The 14,751-nt window shown below is 41.9% G+C and overlaps 1 protein-coding gene across 3 annotated transcripts in view; it reads left to right on the top strand.

Moving 5' to 3' along the window:
* kalrna (kalirin RhoGEF kinase a) overlaps positions 1-14,751 on the top strand; it is a 705,069-nt gene that overhangs the window by 476,690 nt on the left and 213,628 nt on the right. Inside the window, exon 1 of one of the 3 annotated variants that reach the window (XM_059966559.1) lies at positions 3,787-3,909. The exons of the other annotated variants lie outside the window; for them this stretch is intronic. Within the exon in view, the coding sequence (XP_059822542.1) occupies positions 3,796-3,909 (114 nt within the window). The 5' untranslated portion in view covers positions 3,787-3,795. Of the gene's footprint in view, positions 1-3,786; positions 3,910-14,751 lie in introns of those variants that run through there. 3 annotated transcript variants of the gene reach the window in all.

Below are 14,751 nucleotides of genomic sequence, written 5' to 3' on the forward strand. Positions count from 1 at the left end.
AAAACAATACAACACTCAACAGGCTATTAAGCTCCTGATGTTGTTTTGTTCTTGATGCCAATTTATATTAAGTGTCCTCTTTCTTATGAATCATCCATATCCCTCCATTTCCTTCATATTCATGTCTATGTCTATCTAAATGCCTCTTAAACTCCACCAAACTCCCTGCTCCCACAGCTACCCCTGCTAACCCATTCCAGAAGCCTACCACCTTCAGTGTAAAACTACAGAAGTGACAGCGAAGTGGTTAGCGCAACGCTTTACAGTACCAGCAACCCAGGTTCAATTCCCGCCGCTGCCTGTAAGGAAATTGTACATTCTCCTCGTGACTGTGGGTTTCCTCCTGGTGCTCCGGTTTCCTCCCACAGTCCGAAGACGTACTGGTTCGTAGGTGTTACAGTGCATGCTCATAGGACTGGACCCAAATGAAGAAGAACACTAGGCTCCCTCTGTTATGGTGGTCGCTGGTACTGACTCAATGCCCGTATGGTGTATGGCAGCCTCAGTTACAACTGGCACAGATAATGACTTGTCCCAGGAGCGTGGGGATGGCAAAATCCCACAACAAGACGGAAACAAGGGGAATACCAACAGAGCCTCGGAGGCACGACCAAGTGATACCGTGAGACAAATCATTCTCCACAAACTCAGTAGGACTCCAGTTTCAGAGCACAACGAGTCCCCTTTAAATAATCATAGAAAGTGGGAAATATGTGTGCCAGTGACAATTAAGTTGACAAGATTAAACCGAAAGCAACTGGGCAATTAGTAAATACAGGTACTTGAGGAACTGTGAAGCCAGATGCTATAGGGCAAGCCTCAGAGGCCCATGGTGCTCATGACAGAAGGTTAATTGGTCATTGAAAATTGTCTCATGATTAGGCTAGGATTAAATCCGGGGATTGCATGAGGCACAATAAATAAATAATGAACTTGCCTCCCACATCACCTTTAAACTTTACCCAGTGGATGACTGGTTAAAGGGCATGTAACTGCAAAGCAAGAACTCCAGTAAACCTGAGAGAGCCACACTCACCTAATGCCTGCTCTCTGAAGAGCAATATATATAAGTTAAGACTTTCTCAGTTTAATGATAACGTAGAACTATGACCTTTGACAGGGCGAGCAAGATAATAGCAGAAGGCATCCTTGCAGTGGGTTTAAGAGACCCCTGGATAGGCAGATGGAGCTTAGAAAAATAGTGGGCTGTGGGTAACCCTAGATAATTTCTAAAGTAAATACAGGTTCAGCACAGCATTGTGGGCTGAAGGGCCTGTATTATGCTGTAGGTTTTCTATGTTTCTATGGTACAGATATTGCCGTCTTGTCCTAAAGACCCAGACTGCATTCACTAAGAAAGTTCTGAAGGGCACAGTTGTTCTTAAAAGGTCAAGGTCAGGGTCACCCTAAAATTCCTTGCCTTTGAATCATTTTAGGCAATTGCTGATGAATGCCAGATGTCCTGGATTTGTGAGTTTGCTGATGCTCCCTACTCAATGAAGAGGAATTTTGTCTCTTCCTAGAGTAGTTGACACCATTATAAAGATTTCCAGGAGGCTGCCAAAACTTTCTTATTGAATACAGTTTGAGTCTTCAGGACAAGATGGCAATATCTGTACCACTCCAGCGATGCCTTCTACTATTATCTGGAGGAGGGATAGATACATGGTCTTCATCCGATTCACCCTCAATTACCTCAATGTCAGGTGAGGTTAGTATTTGGCAAGAGGAGGAGAAGGCAGGAGTGGTGGAAAAGGTTGATATAGAGGAGTAGGAGGTGGGAGAGGAAGAGGATTTCAATAGGTTTCAGTAGGTGCATTTTATGTCAGATCAGAGAAATGTATATAATATACATCCTGAAATTCTTTTTCTTCACAGACATCCACAAAAACAGAGGAGTGCCTCAAAAAATGAATGACAGTCAAAATGTTAGAACCCCAAAGAGCCCCAGCTCCCCCCTCCCACGCAAAAGCAGCAGCAAGACAAGGACCCCCCCACACCAGCAAAAAAGCATCAGCACCCTCCACTGAGCACTCAAGCGTGCAGCAAAGCATCGATAAAGACACAGACTGCAGTTCCCCAGAGACTACTCGTTCACCCAGTAATTCAGCATACCGCAGGCTCTCTCTCTCCCTAATAAGAGAAAAAGAGAAATCCCTGTTTCACAGCAAGAGGGGAGACATAACAAACAACTCACTAATTTACGATGTTAAAAGTCTGTTATGTCACATTTTCCGAGCTCTGCACCCGGAGAGTCAGCGCCAAAAATGCGCAGCTCTCTGGACACACAATCCCTGGCAGCAAATCCACTACTCCCAGAGTTCCGTGTTCTCCCGCAACACTTGACAGTTAGTGGTAAAGGGAAGCCCTTTCTGATTCTGTTGTCTGGTTTAATTGGGGGGCCTGTCTGTCTGGTGCTTACAGATCTCCTGTAACATCTGAGTTTCCTCTGGGTATTCCAATTTCCTCCCACATCCCCAAGATAGTTCCTTGGGCATTATAAGTTGTCCCTGGTTTATAGTTGAGTGGTAGAATTTCAGAAGAGTTAATGAGAATTTTACAAAAGGGAGTGGAAGTAGTTTCATGAGCATATTTCTGTTCTCTTTGAGCAAGACAGTATCTGTGAACCCATCACAGCTGCATGGCCAGTGCCCTTGCTGGGTTCTGCCAAACATTCAGCCCAGACTGCTGAAACTGGAGTTTGGAAGGCGCATAGAAACTTGGTCTTCTTGGCCGCGAGCCATTTAATTTTCCTGCAAGGCCACTGAAACTCAGCAACCTATCAGATGTGCATTGCATAACATCATCAAAAAAAGGCAAAGGTCTGCACAATCAGAATCAGATTTATTATCACAATTAGTATTACTACCAGCAGATTGAGAGCAAAAGGAACATGCAGGGAGAGAGGTACAATCTGCGTAGTGTTTATCATGCCTTTATTTTGCAACCCGATTTGGAATATGTCCAGTTTATTCTGGTTTGATTGTCAGTGACAGAAGGAAGATAGGAAGGGTACAGTTGGTGAATCAGTATTTGATATTCCTACAGTTGCCTTATGGTCAGATGAATTGGGCATGGATCACCCTGCATGAAAATGTCTTTTTAGATTATCTACTCATGTCCCTTCACTTTTTTCATTCTCCTGCTCTGCAATAACTTATCGTACTGATAGAGAAAAAGGCTGAGAGCGAGTGATGGCAAGGTTATGCAGGATACAGCTGTCCTCCACAAATCTGTGAATGGGGTCCAGTGGGTGAAATCTTGATCTAGCTTGTCAGTGGTCCTAAAGAAGGGCCTCGGCCCGAAACGTTGACTGTTTACTCATTTCCAAAGATACTGCCTGGCCTGCTGAGTTCCTCCAGCACTTTGTGTGTATGTTGCTTTGGATGTCCAGCACCTGCTGATTTTGTTGTGTCGGTGATTTCACATGGTTCCTCGGCGCAGGTAGCAGAGCAGACTGCTTCAAAATGAAGGCAGCAGGAGAGGGTATCAGGTATTGACTTGCATGATTGGGCATGGTCACTCATCATTTTCACATTAAGAGTGTAAAAAATCTTTTCCATCTATGGTACATTTGCAAGGTTGACACACAGCAAACATAATCCAACGCACATATTTGCCTGCTGCTCTCCAGGAAACAAAATGTAGTCAGCTCACATAAAATGGGTGTATTAATGACCACTGAAAGGCAGCATTAATTTTTAATGTATCCATTTTCACCGTATGACGTGTCACCGGCAGTGGCAGTATTGATTGCTTACTCACCGCACGATATCCGACCTCTGACCTGTTCCTATGGCAACAGTGTTTGTGTTCCGGTCATTTGAATTTCTGGTCAATAGTGATCTTCAGGATGTTGATAACGGGAGACTTAGGAATTGTACTACTATCGAACGTCAAGGATATGTGGTAAGATCCTTTTTAGCTGGAAAATGTCAGTGCCTGGCAGTTTTGAGGTGCAAATCTTACTTGCTATTTTCCAGCCTTTGCTTGAATGTTTTTGAAGGTTATGTTGTATCCTTTCAAGTCAGGAGACTCCTTTTAAGAGTCTTCCTGGATGGCTACATGGAGCTTAGAAAAATAAAGGGCTATGGGTAAAGCCTAGGTAGTTCTAAGATAGGGACATGTTCAGCGCAGCTTTGTGGGCCGAAGAGCCTGTATTGTGCTGTAGGTTTTCTATGTTTCTATGACTGCTTCGTTTGCTGAGGACTTGTTACACATTGTGTTGCCATGAACAAATATCTCCGTTTCTGCTATTATGGTGGGAGTTAAGTGATTAATGAAGAAGTTGAAGGTGACTCGACTGACAAAACTCTTCTGAGAAATTCCTACAGCATTGTTCCAGTAACAACAACTACCTGTCTTTATGACTGGTCTGCCAGTAAACATTGGAGTATTTATCTTCTTCTGCTGATTGGTTTTAGAATTTTTATATCACACAATCAAATGTTATCCTGATGTCAAGGACAGTCAGTTTCACTTCAACAATGGAGTTCAGCTCTTTGATCCTTTTTGAACTAGGTTGTGAAGTGGTGGAGATACGTCTCTACCACAGGAGATGTAAGGTGCTCCTTCCCACCACCAATGGTCGGCAGGTCATCCTTGGGCAAAGCACAGCACCTGCTTAGCCCCCCTTAGAGACAGGTCATGTGAAGCCATGGGAGCAGGTGGTGGATGGCTGAATGGGTAGTTGGTACATATCATAAGTCCTGGTTATGTGACCACTGACACCAGGCAGAAAATCTCTGAAGAGTACTTCCAATGGCTGAGGTCACTTGTCTTATAACCATATAACAATTACAGCATTGAAACAGGCCATCTCGGCCCTTCTAGTCCATGCTGAACGCTTACTCTCACCTAGTCCCACCGACCTGCTCTCAGCCCTTAACTCTCCATTCCTTTCCTGTCCATATATCTATCCAATTTTATTTTAAGTGACAATACCGAACCTGCATCTACCACTTCTACTGGAAGCTCGTTCCACACAGCTACCACTCTCTGAGTAAAGAAATTCCCCCTTGTGTTACCCCTAAACTTTTGCCCCCTAACTCTCAACTCATGTCCTCTTGTTTGAATCTCCCCTACTCTTAATGGAAAAAGCCTATCCACGTCAACCTTGTCTATCTCCCTCATAATTTTAAATACCTCTATCAAGTCCCCCCTCAACCTTCTACGCTCCAAAGAATAAAGACCTAACTTGTTCAATCTTTCTTTGTAACTTAGGTGCTGAAACTCAGGTAACATTCTAGTAAATCTCCTCTGTACTCTCTCTATTTTGTTGACATCTTTCCTATAATTCGGTGTCCAGAACTGTACACAATACTCCAAATTTGCCCTTACCAATGCCTTGTACAGTTTTAACATTACATCCCAACTCCTATGCTCAATGCTCTGATTTATAAAGGCCAGCATACCAAAAGCTTTCTTCACCACCCTATCCACATGAGATTCCACCTTCAGGGAACTATGCCCCATTATTCCTAGATCGCTCTGTTCTACTGCATTCTTCAATGCCCTACCATTTATGATGTATGTCCTATTTTGATTATTCCTCCCAAAATGTAGCACCTCACACTTATTGGCATTAAACTCCATCTGCCATCTTTCAGCCCACTCTTCTAACTGGCCTAAATCTCTCTGCAAGCTTTGAAAACCTACTTCATTATCCACAATGCCACCTATCTTAGTATCATCTGCATACTTACTAATCCAATTTACCACCCCATCATCCAGATCATTAACATATATGACAAACAACAATGGACCCAGTACAGATTCCTGAGGCACACCACTAGTCACCGGCCTGACAAACCTGACAATAACCTGACAAACAGTTATCCACCACTACTCTCTGGCATCTCCCATCCAGCCACTGTTGAATCCATTTTACTACTTCAATATTAATACCTAACGATTGAAGCTTCCTAACTAACCTTCTGTGCAGGACCTTGTCAAAGGCCTTACTGAAGTCCAAGTCCAACAGTATCTTGTCAAGAGACTGTCCAGAAGAAGACAATAGCAAACCATTTATGTATAAAACCACTATGTATAAAAATATGCCGGAACAGTCATGGTCATGGAAAGACCATGATCGCCTTCATCATACATCACGGCACAAAACAAACAATGTGATGTGGATCTGGAGCTGAGTGGTTTTGGCAAGGCCCAAGCTTAGATTATTACTTAAAATTTTTCACTTAACGTTAGCCACAATTTCCATCATTTTCTTGAGAATAAACTGACTGTGCGGTAATTAAATGGGATTGAATTTGTCCCTTTTTATGAACTGGAGTAGCATTTTACTATTTTCAGATTGCTCTGTGTGTTTTAAGTACTTTTGAATAGCTGATGTAGAGATGCAGTTAATTCTGGAATACAGATCTTTAGTTGTTAAATCTGATCCCATCATTTTTTATATATCCAGTGCTGTGAGCAATTTCTTTATGCCTCATGAAGTGAATCAGATGGCTGTGACTCTCACAAGTAAGCCAAGTCTATAGCAAGCTGTGAAAAGACCAAAATACCTTCTGATCCAGCTGGAGTGAATGTAACACAAAGGAATCTCATTGCCCCAGTTTCTTTGGAAACTAGGTGCAAATTAGGGCATTGGCAGCAATGTACTTTACAACCTTAAATCAAGCATGGCAAAATGAGATAAACTGACCAGTTAACCTCGAGATAATATAGGTGTACATGAGGGTTTTAGAGGCAAATGGGCTAAGGCAGAGTGCAATGGAATATCGCTAGTGAGGAGGAAATAAGTGTTTTTTTGGTTTGAAGATATGTGCTTCAAACCACTACACAGCTCAAGCAGGATACCAAAATTGCAAACAGTCTGGTTTCCCCTCAGCGATTTGCCAGGAAGAGAGGTAGTGTTGGTGATGGAAACAAAAATAAAGACTTTGAATTTCCAGAGAGTTAATCAGAGAAAGTATCTGTTCTTACAGCGTTGGATCGGGGATAAGCAGTGCAACAGTATAGACGCATTGATAGAACAGTATAACTGGGATATGGAAATTAACCATATTCACAGAGGCCACTTTATTCAGTACAGCCCATCCACTTCAAGGTTCAATATGTTGTACAATCAGAAATTCTCATTTACACACTACTTTTCTAACATGTGGTTATCTGTGTTACTATAGCCTTTGTCAGCGTGAACCAATCTGGCCATGCTCCTCTGACCTCATTAACAAGGTGTTTTTGTCAACAAAACAGCTGCTCACTGGGTGTTTTTTTTTTGGTTTTTTTGCACCATTCTCCATAAACTCTAGAGAGTGTTCTGCGTGAAAATCCCAGGAGATCAGCTGTTTCCACGATGATAAAACTATCCCGTCTGGCACCATCAATCATTCTACCATCAAAGCCACTTAGTTCTCATTTCTTCCCCATTTTGATATTTCATCTGAACAACAATTGAACCTCTTGACCATGTCTGCATAATTTTATGCATTGAGTTGCAGACACATCATTAGCTAATTAGATGTTTGCTTTAACAACCACGTGAGCATGTATACAACACTTGGTGTATATCTGAATATAATACAGAGTTGAAAAGTAGAAGGGGATGAATTGTTAGGAGGTATAAAAGTAACGTTGTATGTGCAGGAAGAGAAGTCATTCCAACTGTTTTACTAGCTGCGATTAGACAGCAGGAATGGAAGCAGGTATGACCAGTTCCCATTCAGTTTGTTGACAGGTGAAAGACATTGAAGTCAACTGGTCAAAGGCTCTGAAGAAGTGAAGAAGATAAGAAATTATAGGTATTCTTTATTGAAATAGGATGTCATTAATAACTTCATAATAATGTTTTGTTTCTGTGCAGAAGTAAAGCAGTAAAATGCAGGACCCTGCTTTGAAAGTCATTGTTGAGGAGGAGAACAGAAAACAGATTCCAAATTTACTCAAGCATGAGACAATCTGCAGATGCTGGAAATCAAAAGCAATGCACACAAAATGCTGGAGCAACTCAGCAGGCCAGGCAACTTGTATGAAAAAGAGTAAAGAGTCGACATTTCAGGTCCGAAACATCGACTGTTTACTCTCTTCCATAAATGCTGCCTGGCCTGCTGAGTTCCTCCAGCATTTTGTGTGTGTTTCTTCGAAATTTACAAATGAGTGGAGTTAAATTCTTTTTAAAGCAAATTCAAAGAATGCAGGATTTCTTCTGCTATTATTAGCCCACAATCAAAATCTCAAGAATTGCCAATTTGAAAGCTATAATTTATTTACAAATCAGTTATAATGGTGCAAAATAGTAGGGACTGATTTTGAGACAACGTACTTGGATCAATAAAACAAGAATTTCACATGCTGTGGTTCAGAGTAACCAAGGAGTTCATTAGTTGAATTGAGCACGATTAAATGTCCATAATCTTTTGACTTGTTACACTTTGAAAACTCCAGAGAACAGTTAATGTTCAGTTTCATCTTATTGGTAATACGTTTTAAAAATAAGTACTGTGGCGAGCATTCAGTCCATGATGACAGACCAGCAGAGCTCATTTATCTCAACTACTGGCTGTATTGTGACAGGCACAATAACAGTCAGAGGGTCTTTGCTCAGGTGAACTGCTCCGTCTCATACAGATGGGAGAGGTGATTATCACACACTCAGGTTACAGTCAGGGTGACCCACAAACACACAAACTAAAATATAACAATAAAAGTGCTTGAGCATCCCACCATAATCCGACAAACACATTTTAAAACAAGAACAATAAATAGCACTGGCTGCCGGGAAATCAAATCCAGTTAATTATTTATGCTGCTCAAGTGCCATGTAATAACCACCTCCACCTATCCTTGACACACAATGTCATCATCATCACTAAACCTTTTACCAACAGTCTGGGGGTGACCGTTGACCAGAAACTTAATTGGACCAGGCGCAGGTCAGGTGCTCCGTATCCTGCAGCAAATAATTAACCATTTCACTCCTTAAAACCTTTTCACAGTCTGCAAGGCAGAATTTAAAAGTGTGAATGAAACACCTCCACCTGTCTGGTTGAGTACAGTGCAAACCACACCCAAGCAGTTCATCACCATCCAGCTCACTTGACTTGCAATCTAATGAAAATCAAAAACACATGAAGATGCTGTAAATCAGAAATAAAAACAGAAAACACAGACAGTACTCAGCAGGTCAGGCAGCACCTGTGGAAAAAGAAACTGAGTTAACTTTTCAGAACCTGGGAAGAGAGATAAGGAACTCATGCATTGCAGAGCAGGAAGGGGAGGAGGTTGCCAGGTGACTGTAATGCCTTCTGCTCTTCCAAATGTTCAAACAATTACCGCCAAAGCCCCCCACTGTTTCTCACAAAGGATTCCTAATTAGTGCCTTGCAAACCACCACTCAGAGGAGCAAGGACAGAAAACATGCAGAAACAATGTGAGTCCCAATTTCCTGTCTAAATTGGACACTATCTCCACTTGAAAATATATTCCCACTTCTTCACTGTTGTTGTTGACCCAGCTGTATCTCAAGGATGCGTGTTTAGCCCACTGCTCTACACTCATTACTGTGTGGCTAAGTACAGCTCAAACACCATCGGTAGATTTGCAGATGACACCACTGTTGATGGTAAAATCTCAGGTAGTGACAAGGAGGCTTACAGTTGTGAGCTAGATCAGCTGGTTGAGTGGTGTTACAACACCTTCACACTCTGTATCAGAATCAGGTTTATCAACAATGATATGTCATGAAATTTGTTGTTTTATGGCATCAGTACGTGCAATAAAGAATTACCGTAAGTTACAATAAGAAATAAATTAAAAATCAATATGTAGTGCAAAAAGTGAGGTTGTGTTCATGGGTTCATGGTCTGTTCAGAAATCAACGTCAGCCAGACCAAGGAATTGATTACGCTCTTCAGGAAGAGGAAGTCAGGAAACCATGCAGCAGCTCCTCATGGAGGAATGAGTGAGCAGATTCAGATTCCTGGGTAAGTTACTGGGTGTCAGCATCTCGGGGATCTAGCCTGGGTCCAGTGCATTGATGCAATCATGAAGAATGCATGCCAGCAGCCAGATTTTGTCAGGAGTTTGAGGAGACTTGGTATGTCACCAAAGACTCTTGTTAATTTCTGCGGGTGTACGGTGACCATTCTGGCTGGCTGCCTCACAGCCTCCAATGCACAGGGTTGTAAGAGTCTGCAGATGATTTCAGACTCAGCCAACTCTATCATAGGCACAATCCTCCCCACTATCGACGACAGTTTCACAGTGAGGTGCTTCGAGAAGGTGGCATTAATCATTAAGGACCTTCACCATTTGGGACATGGCCTCTTCCCATTACTGCCATGAGGGAGAGAGGAGGTACAAGAACCTAAGGGCCCACACTCAGCATTTTAGATACAGCTTCTTCCTCTCTGCTGTCATGTTTCTGAACTGCCCATGAACCGTGAATAATATCTCATTCTTCTTTTAACTGTTATATTTATTTATCTTTCCAAGTCCCGCTGCTGTCTGTAAGGGTTTGTATATTTTCCTCATGATCACGTGGATTTCTTCCCCATTTCTCTGGTTGCCTCCCACATTCCAAAGTCATACGGGTTAAGTTGTGAGCATGCTATGGAAATGTGGTGGCACTTGCGGACTTCCCTCAGCACATCCTCCGACTGTGTTGGTTGTTGACACAAAACGGCACACTTCACTGTATGTTTTGATGTACGTGCTCACCTTTTTAGCAATTTTATGTCTTTGCACTGCACAACTGCTTCAGGACAACAAAAAACAGACACACAACAATGGCAACAAACATGCTTCTGACTCTGAGTCATGAGGTACGCTGCAACAGTCAAAGAGAGGCAAACTTGCAGTCTTTACCAGCAACATCCATTCCTGTAAATGAATTGAATTTTTAAAAACGTACGTGGCATTTGTTAATACCCAGTTAATAAGAAACTGATTTATCATGAGGATGCCAATTTGATACACTGAGGGAGTAACTTGGAACTAGAATATGGAAATTTATGCAAGAAGTCTAGTCCAATAGAGAGCCTGGTCCTTTAAGATTATCCAGGAGCTTTTGGAAAATAGGTCATTGTGACACACTTAATAATTTTCCAAAGTGGAACAAAGAAATACTTTATTGCAAGAAATACTGAACTTCAGCACCCTTAGGCTGTTGGACTACAGCAGATGAGATGCATAGTAATTTAATCTTACTAAAATCCTGCTGTACAACAGCATCTGAGTTAATGCAGCTCATCGACCAATTTTCATAAAAAGGGGGTAAGTTAATATTCTTAGTTAAAGTTTTGACCATTAATACTTTGGAGCTGAGACCTGGAAATGTAACGTGTTAATTGTTGAAATATGCACTTATTTTTAATTGGCTGTGGCAAATCAAGAAGAAACAGCATTTGCTAAGTGGGTCATTACTAGCAACCCTAGGGGTCCTTTGTTGAGCATTATTCACAAGCTCCATGGAACAAGTACATGTTTATTATCAGGTAGGGACATCATTAAAATAATATGCCAATATAAAATGCCGCAGGTGCCAGAAATCTGAAATAAAAATAGTAAAATGCTGGAAATGTCCAGGAGATCAATCTCCAGATAATGACCATTCATCAGTTAGAGGCAAAGAAGCCTTAAGAAAGGCTTAAAAAAAAGGATTCAAAGGCAAAGAGATGCTGTAATAAGGCAAAAAAGAGTGGTATACTATATAACCGTAAAGAAACAAAAAATATGTTGAGAGAAAGTGTATATCAAAATAACAGAATTGTTATTCAAAATTAGGCTGAATATACAAAGAGAGTTCAGTTAAACTATTTTTGAAATGACTGCCTTTACAAATTGCAAAAGCTCGAAAGTAAGCTGGTGAGGTACCAAAGCGTGCAATGCAAATCAGTTTCTTCCAGGAAAGTAAAGAAATAGGTAAAAGATGAGGTGAATAAAGCATTTTATTTTCAAGAAAAACCATTTCCTTCCCCTTCCAAGGTGACAATGCAAACATCTTTTACCATTCTCTCAACACAAGAGATTCTTCAGATGCTGGATATCTAGAACAACACGCACAAAATGCTGGAGGAACTCAGCAAGCCAGGCTGCATCAATGGAAACGAGTACAGTCGAGGTTTTGGGACTGGGAAGGAAGGAAAGCAAAAGTCAGTTTAAGAAGGTGAAGGGAGAGGAAGGAGTACAGGATGGCAGGTATTGAGTGAGACCAGATGAGGGGGAAGGAGGTTGGGCGGAGGAGGGGGGATAAAGTAAGAAGCTGGGAGAGTTTATGTGGAAGACGTAAAGGTTTGAAGGAAAAGGAATCTAATAGGAGTGGATAGTAAACTATGGAAGAAGGGAACAGAGAAGGGGAACCAGAGGGAGGTGGTAGGTAATTGAGAAGTAGAGCAGGGGTGAGAAGGTAACTAGAGTGGAGAATGGAAGAAGAGAGAAAGAGGGAAGTACTGGAAATTGGAGAAATCTAGATTCATGCCATTAGGTTGGCGGCTACCTAGATGGACTATGAGGTGTTGTCTCTGCACCCTGAGTGGCCTGAAGTTAGTGAAATCCATGCTTGTGCCATTAGATTACAGGCTATCCTGATGGAATATGAGATGTTGCTCCTTCTCCCATCCAATAGCAATAATTTATCTAACTTCTGGTAATTTCTCTCTACCCTCTCCATTTTCCATTCCCCATATCCCCTTCTCTTCTCCTCCCTCTGGTTCACCTCCTCCTTCCCATTTTTCCACGGTCCACTGTCCTCCCCATTATACTCCTTCTTCTTTAAACCTGGACCTCTTCCCCCTATCCTCTCCCTACCCACCCTCCTTCCTCCTGACCTGGTCTCACCTATCACCTGCCAGCTAGTACTCCTTTCCCTCCCCTCCCCTCACCTTATTACTTTGGCCTCGGCCCCCTTCATTTCTAGTCCTGATGAAGGGTTTTGGCCCAAAATGTTGACTGTTTAATCCTTTCTATAGAAGCTACCTTACTTGCTGTGTTCCTCCAGCATGTGTGTGTGCTCATGTTTTCACAATTGTATTTTTCCTTTGTCCATAATGTTGCTGGTGCTTAGGGCAGCATGACGGTCCTCCATGCTGGTGTTCACAGCTTTCTTCATCGTGTCAGTAGCTTCCTCTCCGTTTACTGTCAGTCATGCAATTCCTGAGTGGAGACTCGGGAACACTGTCGCACACAGATGTAGAAGGGTTTCTCATTGCTGTTTCTGTAACAGTTTTGTTTTGACCAGTTAGGGTTGTTAGCCCTGAGCTGAACCCCCTAACCTGGAGGACCAGTGGGCCGCTCTTAGTCTGGTCTCTACCCTTTAGCCTGTTTGACTTGGGTGACCCTATCAGGAGTCAAAGCACAAGGCCCTAACTCCAGCCAGCATAGCTCTCCAGGTCAATGAAGCACACAAGCCTCCAAACCACGACAAGGTTGTGGTCCGCTTGGCAGAGTCACTGTTGTGTAATAGAAAAAAATGATTTCATTAAAAAAAATAGGAGCACATGTGACTAGATACCAAAATAGTGTCATGAAAGCAACACGTTGTAATAGTAAAGAAAGATGTGAAAGGATTAATACAAGGCACATCTCTGTAACTATGTCATATGTTTCTCCAAAATTTGTAATGGCCCATTAACACTTCATATCCATGCAACTGAAAATTAGTAATATGCATTTTTTCTGTCAATGCAGGGTTACACTTAAATCAGAATTCCAAAGCTTCAATTAAATGAATTGTTACCCAGAAAAAAAAGTGTAGAATTTTTTAAAAAGCAAAAGCTTTTATTGTAATCATCACCTGAAGTAGGTATACGGATCAGACGTGCTTCTCAGAATGAGGCATTTTCAGAAAGGGCATATTATCTAGACACAATCCAGACTAAGCATCCTCTGTTAAGATCTTCAAGGACATCTCTATTTTAAAATGATAAAGATTGGTCATCTGACTTTTAAGATGGATGAAAAAGTACAGTTTTGTCAAAAAGGATTTCAGCTACAAAGTTGGACTGTGAAGCTGGGCTTGTGCTTATTAGAACAACTTTTTTTTAATTTGTAAAATTGCACAAGATCAGGAATTGTTTAGATGATATGAATAGAGGAAGTTGTTCCCCTTAGTGGATGATACAAGGACCAAGGTATTTATATTATTAGACCAAAAAAAAAGAAGGGGAATGTGAGGAAAAACTATTTAATATGCAGACCTAGAAGGTGCAGACTGAGCACTCCTTGCTGCAGATAAATGGCGCCTCCATGGAGAGAGTTAAGAGCACCAAGTTTCTTGGCATGCAGATAACAGACGATCTCACCTGGTCCCTCAACACGACTTCTTTGGTCAAGAAAGCATAGTAGCATCTTCACTTCCTGACGAGATTGAGGCAAGTGAGATTCCCCAATTCTAACCAATTTTTACAGAAACATCATTGAGAGTGCCCTGACCAGCTGAACCACAGTCTGATACAGGAATTGCAAGGCATCCGACCACAAGTCCTTACAAAGGATTGCGAGGACTGCTGAAAGGACCATCAGGGTCAGATAGGTGGAAAAGAGATATTTATCAGGAATAGTATGTACTCAGGGCCGTTAGCATTGTCAGTGATCCCTCCCATCTCTCCAGTGATCTCTTTGACCCTTCTACCATCAGGCAGGAGGTACCAGAGCGTTAGGATAGGAAACAGCTTTTTTTCCCCAGGCTGTGAGACTACTGAACTCCCTGCCACCACCCAGGGCTCATCACATGTGAAACACCAGTAGTGTTATACTGTTTACTTTTTAACTTGAGTCGTAAATGCACCCTAT

Source organism: Hypanus sabinus, chromosome 4, assembly GCF_030144855.1.
Source record: "Hypanus sabinus isolate sHypSab1 chromosome 4, sHypSab1.hap1, whole genome shotgun sequence".
In the NCBI taxonomy this organism is placed as follows: Eukaryota; Metazoa; Chordata; class Chondrichthyes; order Myliobatiformes; family Dasyatidae; genus Hypanus; species Hypanus sabinus.